The sequence below is a fragment of the Saccostrea cucullata genome, unplaced genomic scaffold (genome assembly GCF_032062105.1).
Source record: "Saccostrea cucullata isolate Sc308-1 unplaced genomic scaffold, CSIRO_AGI_Scuc_v1 ctg15792, whole genome shotgun sequence".
NCBI classification, from domain to species: domain Eukaryota; kingdom Metazoa; phylum Mollusca; class Bivalvia; order Ostreida; family Ostreidae; genus Saccostrea; species Saccostrea cuccullata.
In genome coordinates this window covers 1-12,347 of record NW_026918028.1, presented here as the reverse complement: position 1 = coordinate 12,347, position 12,347 = coordinate 1, and the positions used below count along the sequence as shown (strand labels likewise).

General features: G+C 32.4%; 1 protein-coding gene and 1 pseudogene across 1 annotated transcript; one reads left to right on the top strand and one right to left on the bottom strand.

The window, feature by feature from the left end:
• The first annotated feature begins 6,260 nt into the window (after window positions 1-6,260).
• On the top strand, window positions 6,261-7,417 carry LOC134236500 (uncharacterized). The gene is made up of 3 exons (XM_062718712.1): window positions 6,261-6,296; window positions 6,434-6,568; window positions 6,844-7,417. Exons 1-3 carry the CDS (start codon window positions 6,261-6,263, stop codon window positions 7,345-7,347), a joined length of 675 nt encoding a protein of 224 aa, XP_062574696.1. The 3' UTR covers window positions 7,348-7,417.
• Window positions 7,418-7,532: 115 nt separating this feature from the next.
• On the bottom strand, window positions 7,533-8,985 carry LOC134236408 (uncharacterized; annotated as a pseudogene).
• Between the last annotated feature and the right edge of the window lie 3,362 nt (window positions 8,986-12,347).

The window sequence follows — 12,347 nt, the reverse complement described above, 5'->3', positions numbered from 1 at the left end:
CTTGGGTTGGATCCCATATTATGAGTGACCAGATGATGGATTATTTTTCAAACTATGTATATTTTGGTAAATTTAAAGGTCTAATTAAGACAAGAGGTCAACAGGCCTCATACATAGAGGGTACCTTAATATAATGCAACAACTTTTCAACAATTTAATTTGGTTCGTGTTTTAAACCAGAGGCCAATTAACAATCTGAGCAAAGGAGTATATTTACAAAGAATTACTGCTTTTTCACTAGTTAATCGTTAGAGCCCCGTCCTAACACCAGAACCTTAAACCCCGAAGCCATAAATTTACCATTTGGAAAGACTACTGAGGCAGTCTTGCTCATCATAACTATGTACTTAGCTTATTTAATACCCGGGAGGCATGTCTGATGGATTAAAAGATAACCACTGAATGAAGCCTAGAACTGAGAAATTCTTAGACGGGAATTGAGGAAAGAGCTTGACTTTTTTGAACGGTATTATTAACAATTCTTTCAGAACAGGTTTTCGATTTTTAACACAATTAACTACCATCAAATGAACAAACCAAGGAATTATATAAATATAATAAAAGAAGATACAAGACAAATGTTGATGATAAAGAAAAAACCTTCTTCATGCTATCCATCATCCCTCATTTGACAGTTTAGGACAAGATAAAGAAGAAGTGTATATCTATTGACACTACAATTTAATCTTCCGTCGAGAACTTAATTGAATCCTCAGTTTGATTTGACACTCTTTAGAAGCCTTTATATAATACGTAAATTTAATGTGGTATAATCTCAAGTGAAAGCCGTTTTATTCCAATGGATGTTAAATGCAGTTTATGGCAGATACTCACGGCTGTCAACTTAATCGCTTAATATAATAAGCTTTAATGAGTCACTAAAGTGTTATGTTGCTATCTGTTTTGTCCGTCGTCGCACGTTAATTTTTGGACATTTTCATTTCCTACTCCGAATTTCAAATAATTTTGGTTTATATTGTCCTTTCTGACATAATTTATTTTATCAAATAAACTCTGTAATATGACTATATTGCAGAGTTTATTTAATAAAATAAATTATGTCAGAAAGGACAATATCATTTAAAGGCAAAAAGAATTTTTTTTTGGATTTTTCTTGCAATTGTTCCAGTACCTTGGGGGCGTTAGGACGGTCCACAACCGCTTGACTCTTTACAACTTACTGTACTGTTATGCTATATACGCTTAGTGTGCACGTCATAGAAATATTACAAGACCATTTTTCCGCAAGCACTTTATAGTACGGTACAAGTTTCACTAAAGTTTAGCGTAAATACTATTATGACTTAATATTTAATAAGAAAATTACTTTTTTTGTGAGATTTTACTAAGTATAAAAAAAAATAGAAGGAAATTGACATGCAATGAAAGATTAAATGAACCATTTAAAATGCTTTAATATGCGTGATTGCACGGAAACAGTACATGTATATCCGTGATTTAGCGTTAGAAATAGGAAAAAAAAAAACAGTATATGCGTTAAAATGCGTGACTGCGGGGAAGGGGGTTAAATTCATACTTTAAAAATCTACTTCCATACTCCATATCGAGCAGTCAAACTATTGACATGATTGTGATAAGCATCGATCCCTTTATCAAAATTCTGAAATTCATAGCCGCGATGTCATGGGTTCTGGTGATAGGTAGGGTTTCGGTTGAATAAATTGTAAAAATGTATTATTATTTTTTTCAATTCAAAACTTCTTCTTGTCTGGTCATGAGCATTTATTTGATTTATTTTAATGAAGATATTATAGGCCTATATCACATATCTGTGTTTAATTAGGTCTTCCGTTTCCAACGGAAGACCTTCTACTGATTCTGATGATTAAGATTATTAGGTCTTTCCACCTTTCTGTGGAAAGACCTATTGATTTCCTTCTGTTTCTTCTTTTCCATTATTATTATTTTTCCGCCGTGTGATTTTTTGTTTCAAGATTTATATTTCGGACAGATTTATAGTCCATAAGAAATGTATCCGTAAAAGATTATTGCAGTTCACCCTGCATAAATGAACCTTGACCGCTTTCGAAGTTATTGCCCCTTTCGAAAGAAATGCTTGTTATCGCTACTCCTTCGAAAAATTCTTAAACCATAGGGGTATGAAACCTTCACCAATGTCTTTGACTAATTAAGGACATTCTTCAATCTATTCATTGCGAAAGCATTCGGTGACCCCTTCAATGAGTTATTGCCCCTGAAACTTTTTGAATCTAACAAGTAATTAATTTTTTTAAAAACGACAAGTTGTAGAGACATGGGACCAACTGCATAAGATTCATTGACCTTTGACCTTAAAATTCATGTAAAGGTCAAAGGTCAAGGTCATTCCAGAAATGAGAAATTTAGCTCTTTTATATCTCTTTTGTCTTTCAACATATACGTAATGTCTATGCATCATTAGTATGTACTCTTAAAACTGTTTCAAAGATTTCCTTCTTGTCCCCTAACATTAACCCCTTTAAAAGTTATTTCCCATTGTGCGAAAAACCTTGTTATCGCTACTCCTCCGTAACCGTAGACCGTAGAGACACCAAACCTTCACTAATGTCCTCAGGGTCTTTAGGCCTAACTTCAATGTAAAAGTGCAAAAGCATCTGATGACCCCTTGTATGAGTTATTGCCCTTTACTTCTTTGTACTTACTTTTAAACCTTATAACTTGAAAACTTTAAGTCATAGAAGCATGGGTTCAATTGCACTGTGACCCTTGACTTTTGACCTTGAATATTTTTTTCAAGGTCAAACGTCAAGGTCATTTTTTTTTAATTTTCATTTTTTCTATGGTTTAAGAGAGTTTTCGTTTCTTTTTCATGGAATTTAATTTTTAGGAGTCAGATATGAAACAAATTTGAAATTCAAAGAAAAGGGTGGACAAAGACCTCTTATTGTTCTGTGAACAATAAGTCTCCTAGTTCTTATTATTCTTTTTTTTTCCTTTTCCTAGACGCCAACTCTTGAGGCCTCATATTTCATTCACTTCTCGATGGATTTTGCTCAAATTTTCAGAGTTGATAGACGTTACTAAACTCTATCAGAATGCTATCTAAAATTTCAAATAGTCACTTCCGGTTTTGAGTTATTTCCCTTCAAACGAAAATTTATAGGCTTTCGTTTCCAGACAAAGGCTCAGAGACAGCTAAAGCTGGAGCAAAAATTCTACTGATTTTAGATAATAGAAGGATTGAAGTTGTGCATAGTGGTTTTAAGCTCTATTGGTCAGGGAGACCAGAAGAGCTTATGCGATAGTAAGGTGTCCGTCGTCCGTCTGTCTGTCTGTCTGTCCGTCTGTCTGTAAACAATTTTTTCAAAACGCTACTCCTCCTACAGTTTTGGTCTGATTTTAATATAACTTGTTCACACAAGTAGACTACACTAAGATACATAAAATAGGGCATCCGTTTTTGATTTCGATCAACGGTATTTCCTTGGTTACTAAAAATAGAATTTTCTCTGAAATTCCTTTAAACGCTACTTCTTCTACAGATTTGGTCTGATTTCAGTATTACTTAGCATACAAGTAGACTACACTAAGATACATAAAATTATGCATCGGTTTTTGATGTCGATGAACGGTGTTGCCATGGTTACTAAAAATAGAATTTTCTCTGAAATTCCTTTAAAAACGCTACTTCTTCTACAGATTTGGTCTGATTTCAGTATTACTTAGCATACAAGTAGACTACACTAAGATACATAAAATTGTGCATCGGTTTTTGATGTCGATGAACGGTGTTGCCATGGTTACTAAAAATAGAATTTTCTCTGAAATTCTTTAACGCTACTCCTTCTACAGTTTTGGTCTGATTTTAAAGCTGAACACGATTCGTAAAAGAAAGAGATTTATCGTTGTCCGCCATATTTCTCTTTAAATCCGCCATTTTAGTTCTCATTTGATTCAGATTTGGAACTGCTATATAAGCGGCAAACCGCGCCACGGTTCAATGCATTTCGCGTTTCAGATTCTACCTGTGTAGATCAATACTACCTTGCCTTTGTACTCCAAATCGACAGTAACATTTGTACGCGTTTGCCAGATACGTAACAAAAGAGCTACCAAAGAACCATGGCAGAAGTTGCACAGGTCAGTGACATACAAACATGCATAAATGCATGTATAAGATAAATAAAAAGTCAGTACAAAGACAAAGTAATATGTGACCACAACACCTTCTCTGTGCACGTAATCCATTCGAACACAACAATGAAATCAGGGTCGGTTTTTGCGCTTGGTCTATAAAACAAGCGCTCTCTAAACATTGACAAGGGAGATGTCATTATTGTGTGTGAAATTGAAAGTAAAAAAATATAAATATATAGGCGGCTCCATTTCTTCAAGTTTTGCATTATGAAATGTATTCTCTCTTTTTCTATACACCTATAATTTTCTATTCATTGAACTTTTAAGAAGTAATTATTAAACTAAAGTTAAAAATATATTCTATAGATAGACAACCTGAAAGACTATATAACAGGTTAAGACCAATTGCCCAAATGGGATATAATAGTCCGTTTGGGATATAATATCCAAATGCACTATAGATTTACAGTGCAAAAAAATGAAAATTTTTATTTTGGAAATAAATATCATAAATCCGCATCATTTTTTGCATTGTAAATTTATAGCCCAATTGGGATATTATATCCCAAACGGACTATTATATCCCATTTGGGCAATTGGTCCCAACCTGTATAAATGATGACACTTCAAATTCAAATATATTCTTTCACCTTTTTTCATATGTGAATAGTAATTGAAAATCCGTTTGTTTCAAATATCGAGTTAATTGTCATTTCACTGAATTATTGCAAGTCAAATGAATAAAACAACAAACATATGAAATAAGAGAAAAGGAATACCAAGATTGATTTAAAGTATTTATGAACTTTACAAAAGAAGTCATTTGCAATAATTTTTTTTCGAGGGGTTCTTTAACTTTGCAATCATTTCTTTGCATTTGTTCCCTTGTATAAAATATTTGCAGTTTTCATATTTAGGTCATATTATTTAATAAATTTTCAATCTTTATTAAAAGAGTGTTGTTTTAATATAAAATTAAATCTTGGTATCAACTATTTGGAGGAGGGGGATTAAATTGGGTCAGGACTTTCAGACACCTTGCTTCCTTATGTAACTAATTTTGGTTGATCTCTAATGTAACAAGGAAGCAATGATTTTAAAAAAATGAATCTGGACCAAGTTAGGAAGTTTTTATAGGGTTTCAACTCAAAATTCCTTAGAGTTGTTTTTACTATTGAAATTCATCATCTTCCCCTTAAAGATAATGTGGCACCAAAGATTTAAGTTACCATTAGCCCTGTATTTTATAGAAATTCAAGATGTTTTTAGGTCACAAATGGATACTCAACAAAATGTGATGATTGAATGCTAAAACTGTACCTGCAGGGGTATTATACTGTGAAAAGACACAATTTCATAATTGTCATCATTTCTTAACAAAAAAATATTTCAATTTAAAATTTGTTTCCTTTCCACATTTATTATGATTTTAAATGTAATTTTATTTTTATTCACTTTTTAAAAAATGAAATTCTGAATAAGGTCTTTGAAATCTTTACATTTTACACATAAATTTTAAAATAAAGGGGGTTACACCATAATAAAGGGTTGCAACTGGATGAAAAAACTTTCAAACTATACAGTAGACTCCCCCATAAAAAATTCCTGGACCTGCCTATGTGTACAGATCTATGTAATATATTTTACACCTTTGCTTTTAAATAATAAATGTTAGGCCTTCAATAAAAATTTGTTTGCAATTGCCTACCAATCCACTAAAAAAAGGAATGACCCAAATTTCTTTTCAAGTTTTCGGGATATTGAAACTTTTTCATTTTCTGTTTTTTATTTTTTCATTTTCAATCACTGGTTTCTAATAAGTGGGGCTTTTTTATGTTCAGTGCACCAATTTTTGTTATGCACTGAAAATGTGAAAGGTGCAAAAAAATCTTCTTACCTACCCTCCCTAGATATTATAGGTAGGCAATGCAAACATTTTTAAGCTTGGCCTAACACCTTTGTTTTAATCATCATGAAAATATTAAAATACACAGTCTCTTGTTTAATATTTATTACCTGGTATGTTTTATAAAGCACTTACAATATGAAATTGTTTTTAAAAATATCCTTGAATGCTTTCCTTCTTGTAGAAATGCTGTCCTTGTGAAAATCGAGGCAAATGGAAGAGCTGTGCCTGCAAAAGGAGAGGCTGCACTAATTGCATGAATCCGATATGTCAGTTTAAGACAAATGCTACAGTAAGTGTTACAACTTGGCGTTCATCCTAGGAGTGTTGGCCATCTATTTTATGATGTTCACCCTTCCACCACGTTGAGGTCCTCCTAGATCGAAAGGGAATATTATTATTTTGAATCTTTCACATTTTCTCTTTCAGGTTCGTCTCCATCCATATGCTGCAAATAGTGCACGAAATGCCAAGAATGAAGACCAGCCCAGCAGGAATGAGGTTATGGCAGCCCAGGCATCTCCTGAAAATACAAGAGATGAGGTGGAATGTGTCAATCTCATGGTAGTCTTAGATATATTGTCATAGTATTCATATACATGTACATTAAAACTCGGTTAGAGCGAAATCGCTGGGACCTGTAAAATTACTTTGCTATATCCGTAATTCGTTATAATCGTATAAGAAAGTCACTAAATTTATATATCTGGGGATCCAAGATGACTTCGCTATATCCGTAAATTTGCAAAACCTGGTATCTGTGTTCAAATTAAAAGAGTTTTGCTGTAGTAACTTTTAATGTTCAAAACATTTACTGTCATATTCAATTTTACTTTTAGGCTGCAGTTGACAACATGTCCGCAGATGAAATGAGGACAAGGCTGAAGAGAGCTATTACAGCTTGCCCTGAATTAATGCAGCCTTTCATAATTGGACAGCAACATGGTTCTGGACAGGTTTCAGGCAGCTCCAATTCAAGTGTGCCATGGTGTTCATGTGGAGGATGTCAGATTTATGAGGACCCCCGCATGAACATCTGCTGCAGGCAATCTTCATGCGTTACATCAAAGCCTGATTTCCGCAATCTCTGCTTGAGGCATGATGTGCTGGAGATTGCCAACATCTTGAATTGGAGCTTCCAAACCAACCAGGACCCTAGCTTTTGCATGTCCAAATTTAGAAACCAGGCTTACAGAAACTTTATCTTGTGGCAACATGGCCGTCTTGGTGCTGGAAGACGCATTCCAGTACCAGCCTGTGTAACACATACAGTTCGCCTTAGGTTCCCCCAGAGTAACAGACAATACACTGGGTACCATTCTGCATATTCAGATTCTGACTGAGCAACATGTACCTACTTATGTTTAGACATAGTTATGATTATTGGGCCCATATGATATATTGAATGATTGATGTTTGTTAAATTATGTTATATCTATATCAATGCTATCCAAATTGATTTATTACACATCAAGTTACAAAGAGTATTTGCTTATAAATTACCAACCAAAATTCAACATGCATTACCTTATTTTTTCCTGCTTTTCATACATGCTAAGAGAGTCTTTGAGGATGGAGTGATCATTCCAGAGAGGTTAGGCTGAGAAGACCTTAAACTTATTTCCTTGTCACTGTTCGTGTAGGTTTACAACGGTTTACCATACGTCTCTCTTAAGCACACAGACATCAGTTCTGAATTTAAAAAAGAGAATACACTGTACAATCATGTTATACCAGTATTCTGTATATCCGGGGTTTTTTGTGTGTTAGAAATTTTGCGAAAATTGGTAGATAAGTACAGTTTTTATTTTGAGCAAGTTATTTTTTACGATTGAAGATTTTTTTTTTTTTAAAAGTGTAATGCTTTTATGTTACATTATAGCTGGAATAATTTCTGGGTGTTTAATATTTTGCTAATTAAAAATGATAAGAAAAAAAGCAAAAAATAGATCACCACAAAAGAAGGATATATGGTATTCATTTTAAAGCTATTCAACAAACAATAATAGATGGGCAGTTACAATGTATAGGGAAAAAAAGATAAGTCAAATCCTTTGGATATTATGGCTTTCAATATCTACATGTATATCAATCAATCTAAAATTATTTTACTAATCCATAAAAATGGATTTGTAATACTAAAAAGGATCCTTGCCTGGAATATATTTGAAGTCTTTTGGGCACTTCTTCTCATAGGCAACCCACTGTTTGGTCCGTCTTGACACCTGTGCTTGAGCATAGGGTTGACCATCCTCTGTGACACGCACTGCCCTTCCAACATGGTTATTGTAGTCTAAAACTGCCAACATATTTCTTATATGATATGCATCATATGAGAAGGAATTCTGCTTGGGGCAGTAGTGGAGGAGGGGTGTGGCTAAAAAGTTTTCCACAGCCCATGTCTGTCTACAGTGTGTGTAGTACTTTATAGAGCCACACCAATCTCTGTTCAAACCTACCTTTCTGTAAAATAAGAATACATGTATATAAGATATTATTACATCTCATTATTATTAATCTACACAATGCGTTATCTGATTGGTTCTAGATCATCACATGATCGGGCCATAAAACTTCATATTTCACAGTTGTCAGCATGCTTTTAATCATATTCCATCTTTTCAGATAAGTAATGCATTTTCCCACAATATAATTTATGTTCGTTGAAAAAAAATCCCTAGAGAAGTAAACGTCAAAGAAGCCTGGTTTACATCACAAAATTATTCATTAGTGATGTGCCAAAGGGTTTCAGTAATTTTACCTTTAAAAGTGAATTTGAGAGCAGTGCCGAATATTGAAAGTTTACGTTCATTCAATAAAATATTATTGCTTGTTTCGGTATAATAAACAATTCAATGCATGAAAAGCAATGCTGTAGATGGAAAATTAGTGTTAAAAATTACCTTTACCTTAACTCCTTGTATGCTGATGAATTTTCTTTTTGCACCACTAATTTGCCATTTAGCTTTACATTTATTCTTCTGGATTAAACAATTCAATGCATGAATCCTTTACCTTAACTCCTTGGGATGATGATTCATCTGAAATATTATACACAAAATTTTCTTCAGCACCAAGTATACCTCAAATCATTTTACCTTACAGAAACTTTACTTGTTACATGTATGTATACATTATCATTCTGGGTTAAATGCTAACGTTATCAAAAATATTATGGCAGCCAAAGCCATTCATGAATTTGTTGAAAGAGGTACACATTGTCATATTAAATGATTTTGTTTTAAGCAAATCAAAACTCAAACTTGGGGGGGAAAAAAACCATCATAGTTTTCATATCAATGAAATTGAAATTGAGATGGAACTAAAAATCAAGTGACCTTGACTTTTATATTATAAACTTGACAGTTTACCAAAATATCATGTTTATGGTTCAGGTACAATTAAAAATTTCAAGTCTAAAAGCAGATAAAAATTATTTTCCTACGAATTTGAGTTGCCTGCAGGGTGCAGTGGTTAGAGCATTTGCTTAAGTCGAAAGGTTAGAACATTTGCTTAGCTTGAAGTAAGGAGTCTATCCTTACACTGGGGGGTTTAAATTCCAATGTAGGATCTGGAGAACGATTCTTTATATGAGACCATATAAGCAGAATTCCTATGTCACAGTAGGTGCTTGCACAAAGTCTACTGTTCAATGGCCCCAATGCTGAGTATAGTTTAAAATTTTACAAGCTCTCCATCAGCAAGTGTTGGGGTCTCCATATGAGTAAAAAATTCTCCAGAGAGATGTTAAACAATATATAATTAATCAATCCTATCAAACTGTTGCCCTGTTCACACGACAAGTTTAATTCTGGCCTTACACATGTGTCAAAATTTAAGAGGCAGTCCACCGAAAAACCAGGCAGTATTGTATTGATAGGCGGCACATCGAATGTGACGAATATGTGATATTTTATTGAAAACAATATCAATGTAGTCCAAATGGAATAATGTAATCGAAGATTTGTTTGAAAATTACCTATTTAGTAAAATATCCGTTTCTTTCGTGTAATTGAGTTCCCCTATATAAACCATTGAATTAAGGTCAGAAACAAAGAACTGTAACTTCCAATACATTTTTAACAGGACTATAATTCACGCTGAACTAAATCAAGAAATATGTCATCTTTATGTTTCAAAAATAAAATCGGTGGGAAAAACACTTGTGAATTAGTTTTCTGGCAAAATATATAGACGTTTTAATGAAATTTTGCAGTGCAAGAGTTATCTCCCGTGGCGTTGGTAAATCTGCTTAACGCCTTACTATCGGAATCCTAGTGAAAAAATAGAATTGATACACTAAAGAAAATTATTAAACAAAAAATAACTACTTTCTTTTCAAAATAGAAGTCATTTACGCCTGCAGACGTATTTATTTGGATAAAAAATTAGCTGTATTATTCAGGATGAATCCACGTTTCCATTGATGTATCAGTGACGTCATATACCTGACTAATACTGCGTCACAATCAAATAGTTACTTCCAGAAAAGTTTGTAAATTCTTTTGCGTAAAAGTGCAAAGAAAAATAATTAGAAATAAGTAATTTCTCCTTTTCTGTACAATTTCTCTACACAGTGCAATATCAGAAAATGCTAAATATTTTTTTTTATATTTTATACATTTTATTAATACTAGGATATACGCAAAAATAATTAATTTTGATAGTGTTTTTATTGAACATTTCTTATGTAATTGGGATGTAAAAGTTTTTTTCTTCTGATTATCAAGGAATCGTGAATATTTTAGATTTACCCAAAATTTAATTTAACGAAGTTGAGATGTTTACTTCATGATATTTGTAAAATCTTTCATATATTTATCTATGGAGTCAAATAAAAATAAACAAGCAGCGGTACGAACGATTAAAAATATAAAACAAAAAAACCCGAAAAATAAGTTACAATAATATTTATTACGGAAGATTACTGCTGAACTCCCCACTTCAATTTGACACTAAAACGGAAGATGGTTCAGTGAAACGTTTTTGTTTTTTTTTTTTTATTTTTTTATATAATTTGGAGATCGAAATAATTCACATACTCACGTTTAATATGGAGTTAAAATATGTGGCTATGTTGGCCAATTCTAAAATGTTTTTATATTCATGAAACCGTTTTTGAAAAAATGATGCCATGATGCCCCCCCCCCCCCCCTGCTTTTTGCTTGCGATTTATGGGCTCTTAAATAATGATATATATGAAAGAACTTTTTTTATTTACATAAAATAAAATTTTAAAGAGAATATATAGGGAAAAGGATTAACAGATGACAGGTTGAAAAAACTTGGATAAACCCGAGACTATACACATAAAAATATTTTCTGTATTTACACTAGGTACGCGCCACTAATATAATTTAACTCCTTATTAATTCCCGAGAAAATATTAATGAAAGAAAAAAATTTTACTTGGAAATAAGATATTTAATGAAGCTAAACTGTCTTCTCTCAGATGCTGCATAATGCATGTACAAACACTTTTTTAAAATACCGAGTATCAAGAAATCAAAGATGTTTTACATGTACACTGTTATCATCACTGTAATCATGTACGTAAAAGACATGATGAATTTAAATAATTTTATATACATTTGAATACATGGACAAAATCATTTAAAACATTTTACTCACTGAAAAGAAACAAAGATAGGCATATTATTTCTCTGGTAAATTAAAATGAAGAACCAAGTTTAGGAAATATTCCTAAAAACCACACCTGATTGAAATAAAACCGATCCCGATCGAAAATAATTCAAAATTTATAAAGTTATCAAACTAAAGGAACTGCCATCTATAAGACATGTATAAAAATAAATAAAGTAAATTTTGAACTATGTAACAACAAAAGAGCCAAATTTAACAAACAGTTATAGTATTTTCTTCTTTATATAATTCCGATCGGGATCGGTTTAATTTGGGAAAAATCATAAATAATAGGTGAATTTGACTCCTTTTATTTCCCTCAATATACCTGTCCCACCAATTTTATGAAGTGACTCAAAAGTTTGTACTTTGTATTCATAATAACATGAGGAAAAAATTCTGTCATAGTAATGTATTGGTTTTATAACGTATCAAAATCGGATACTGAATTCAAAAAGTCACTTGCTAAACTCAATTTTGGACCACATAATTTTTTTCTAAAGAAATAAAATTTGGAGTCTTATTCATTATAAAATAAAAGATAGGAGTCTTTGCTATAAATAATATTGATTGACACATCTAGCTTTTGAGTATTTGTTACATATAAAACAAAATAAAAACGTAGTATTTTTTTATACCCTAATGTTGACCTTTTTGCACTTAAAATTAGACATTTACCAAAAATAGGACTAGAGGACAC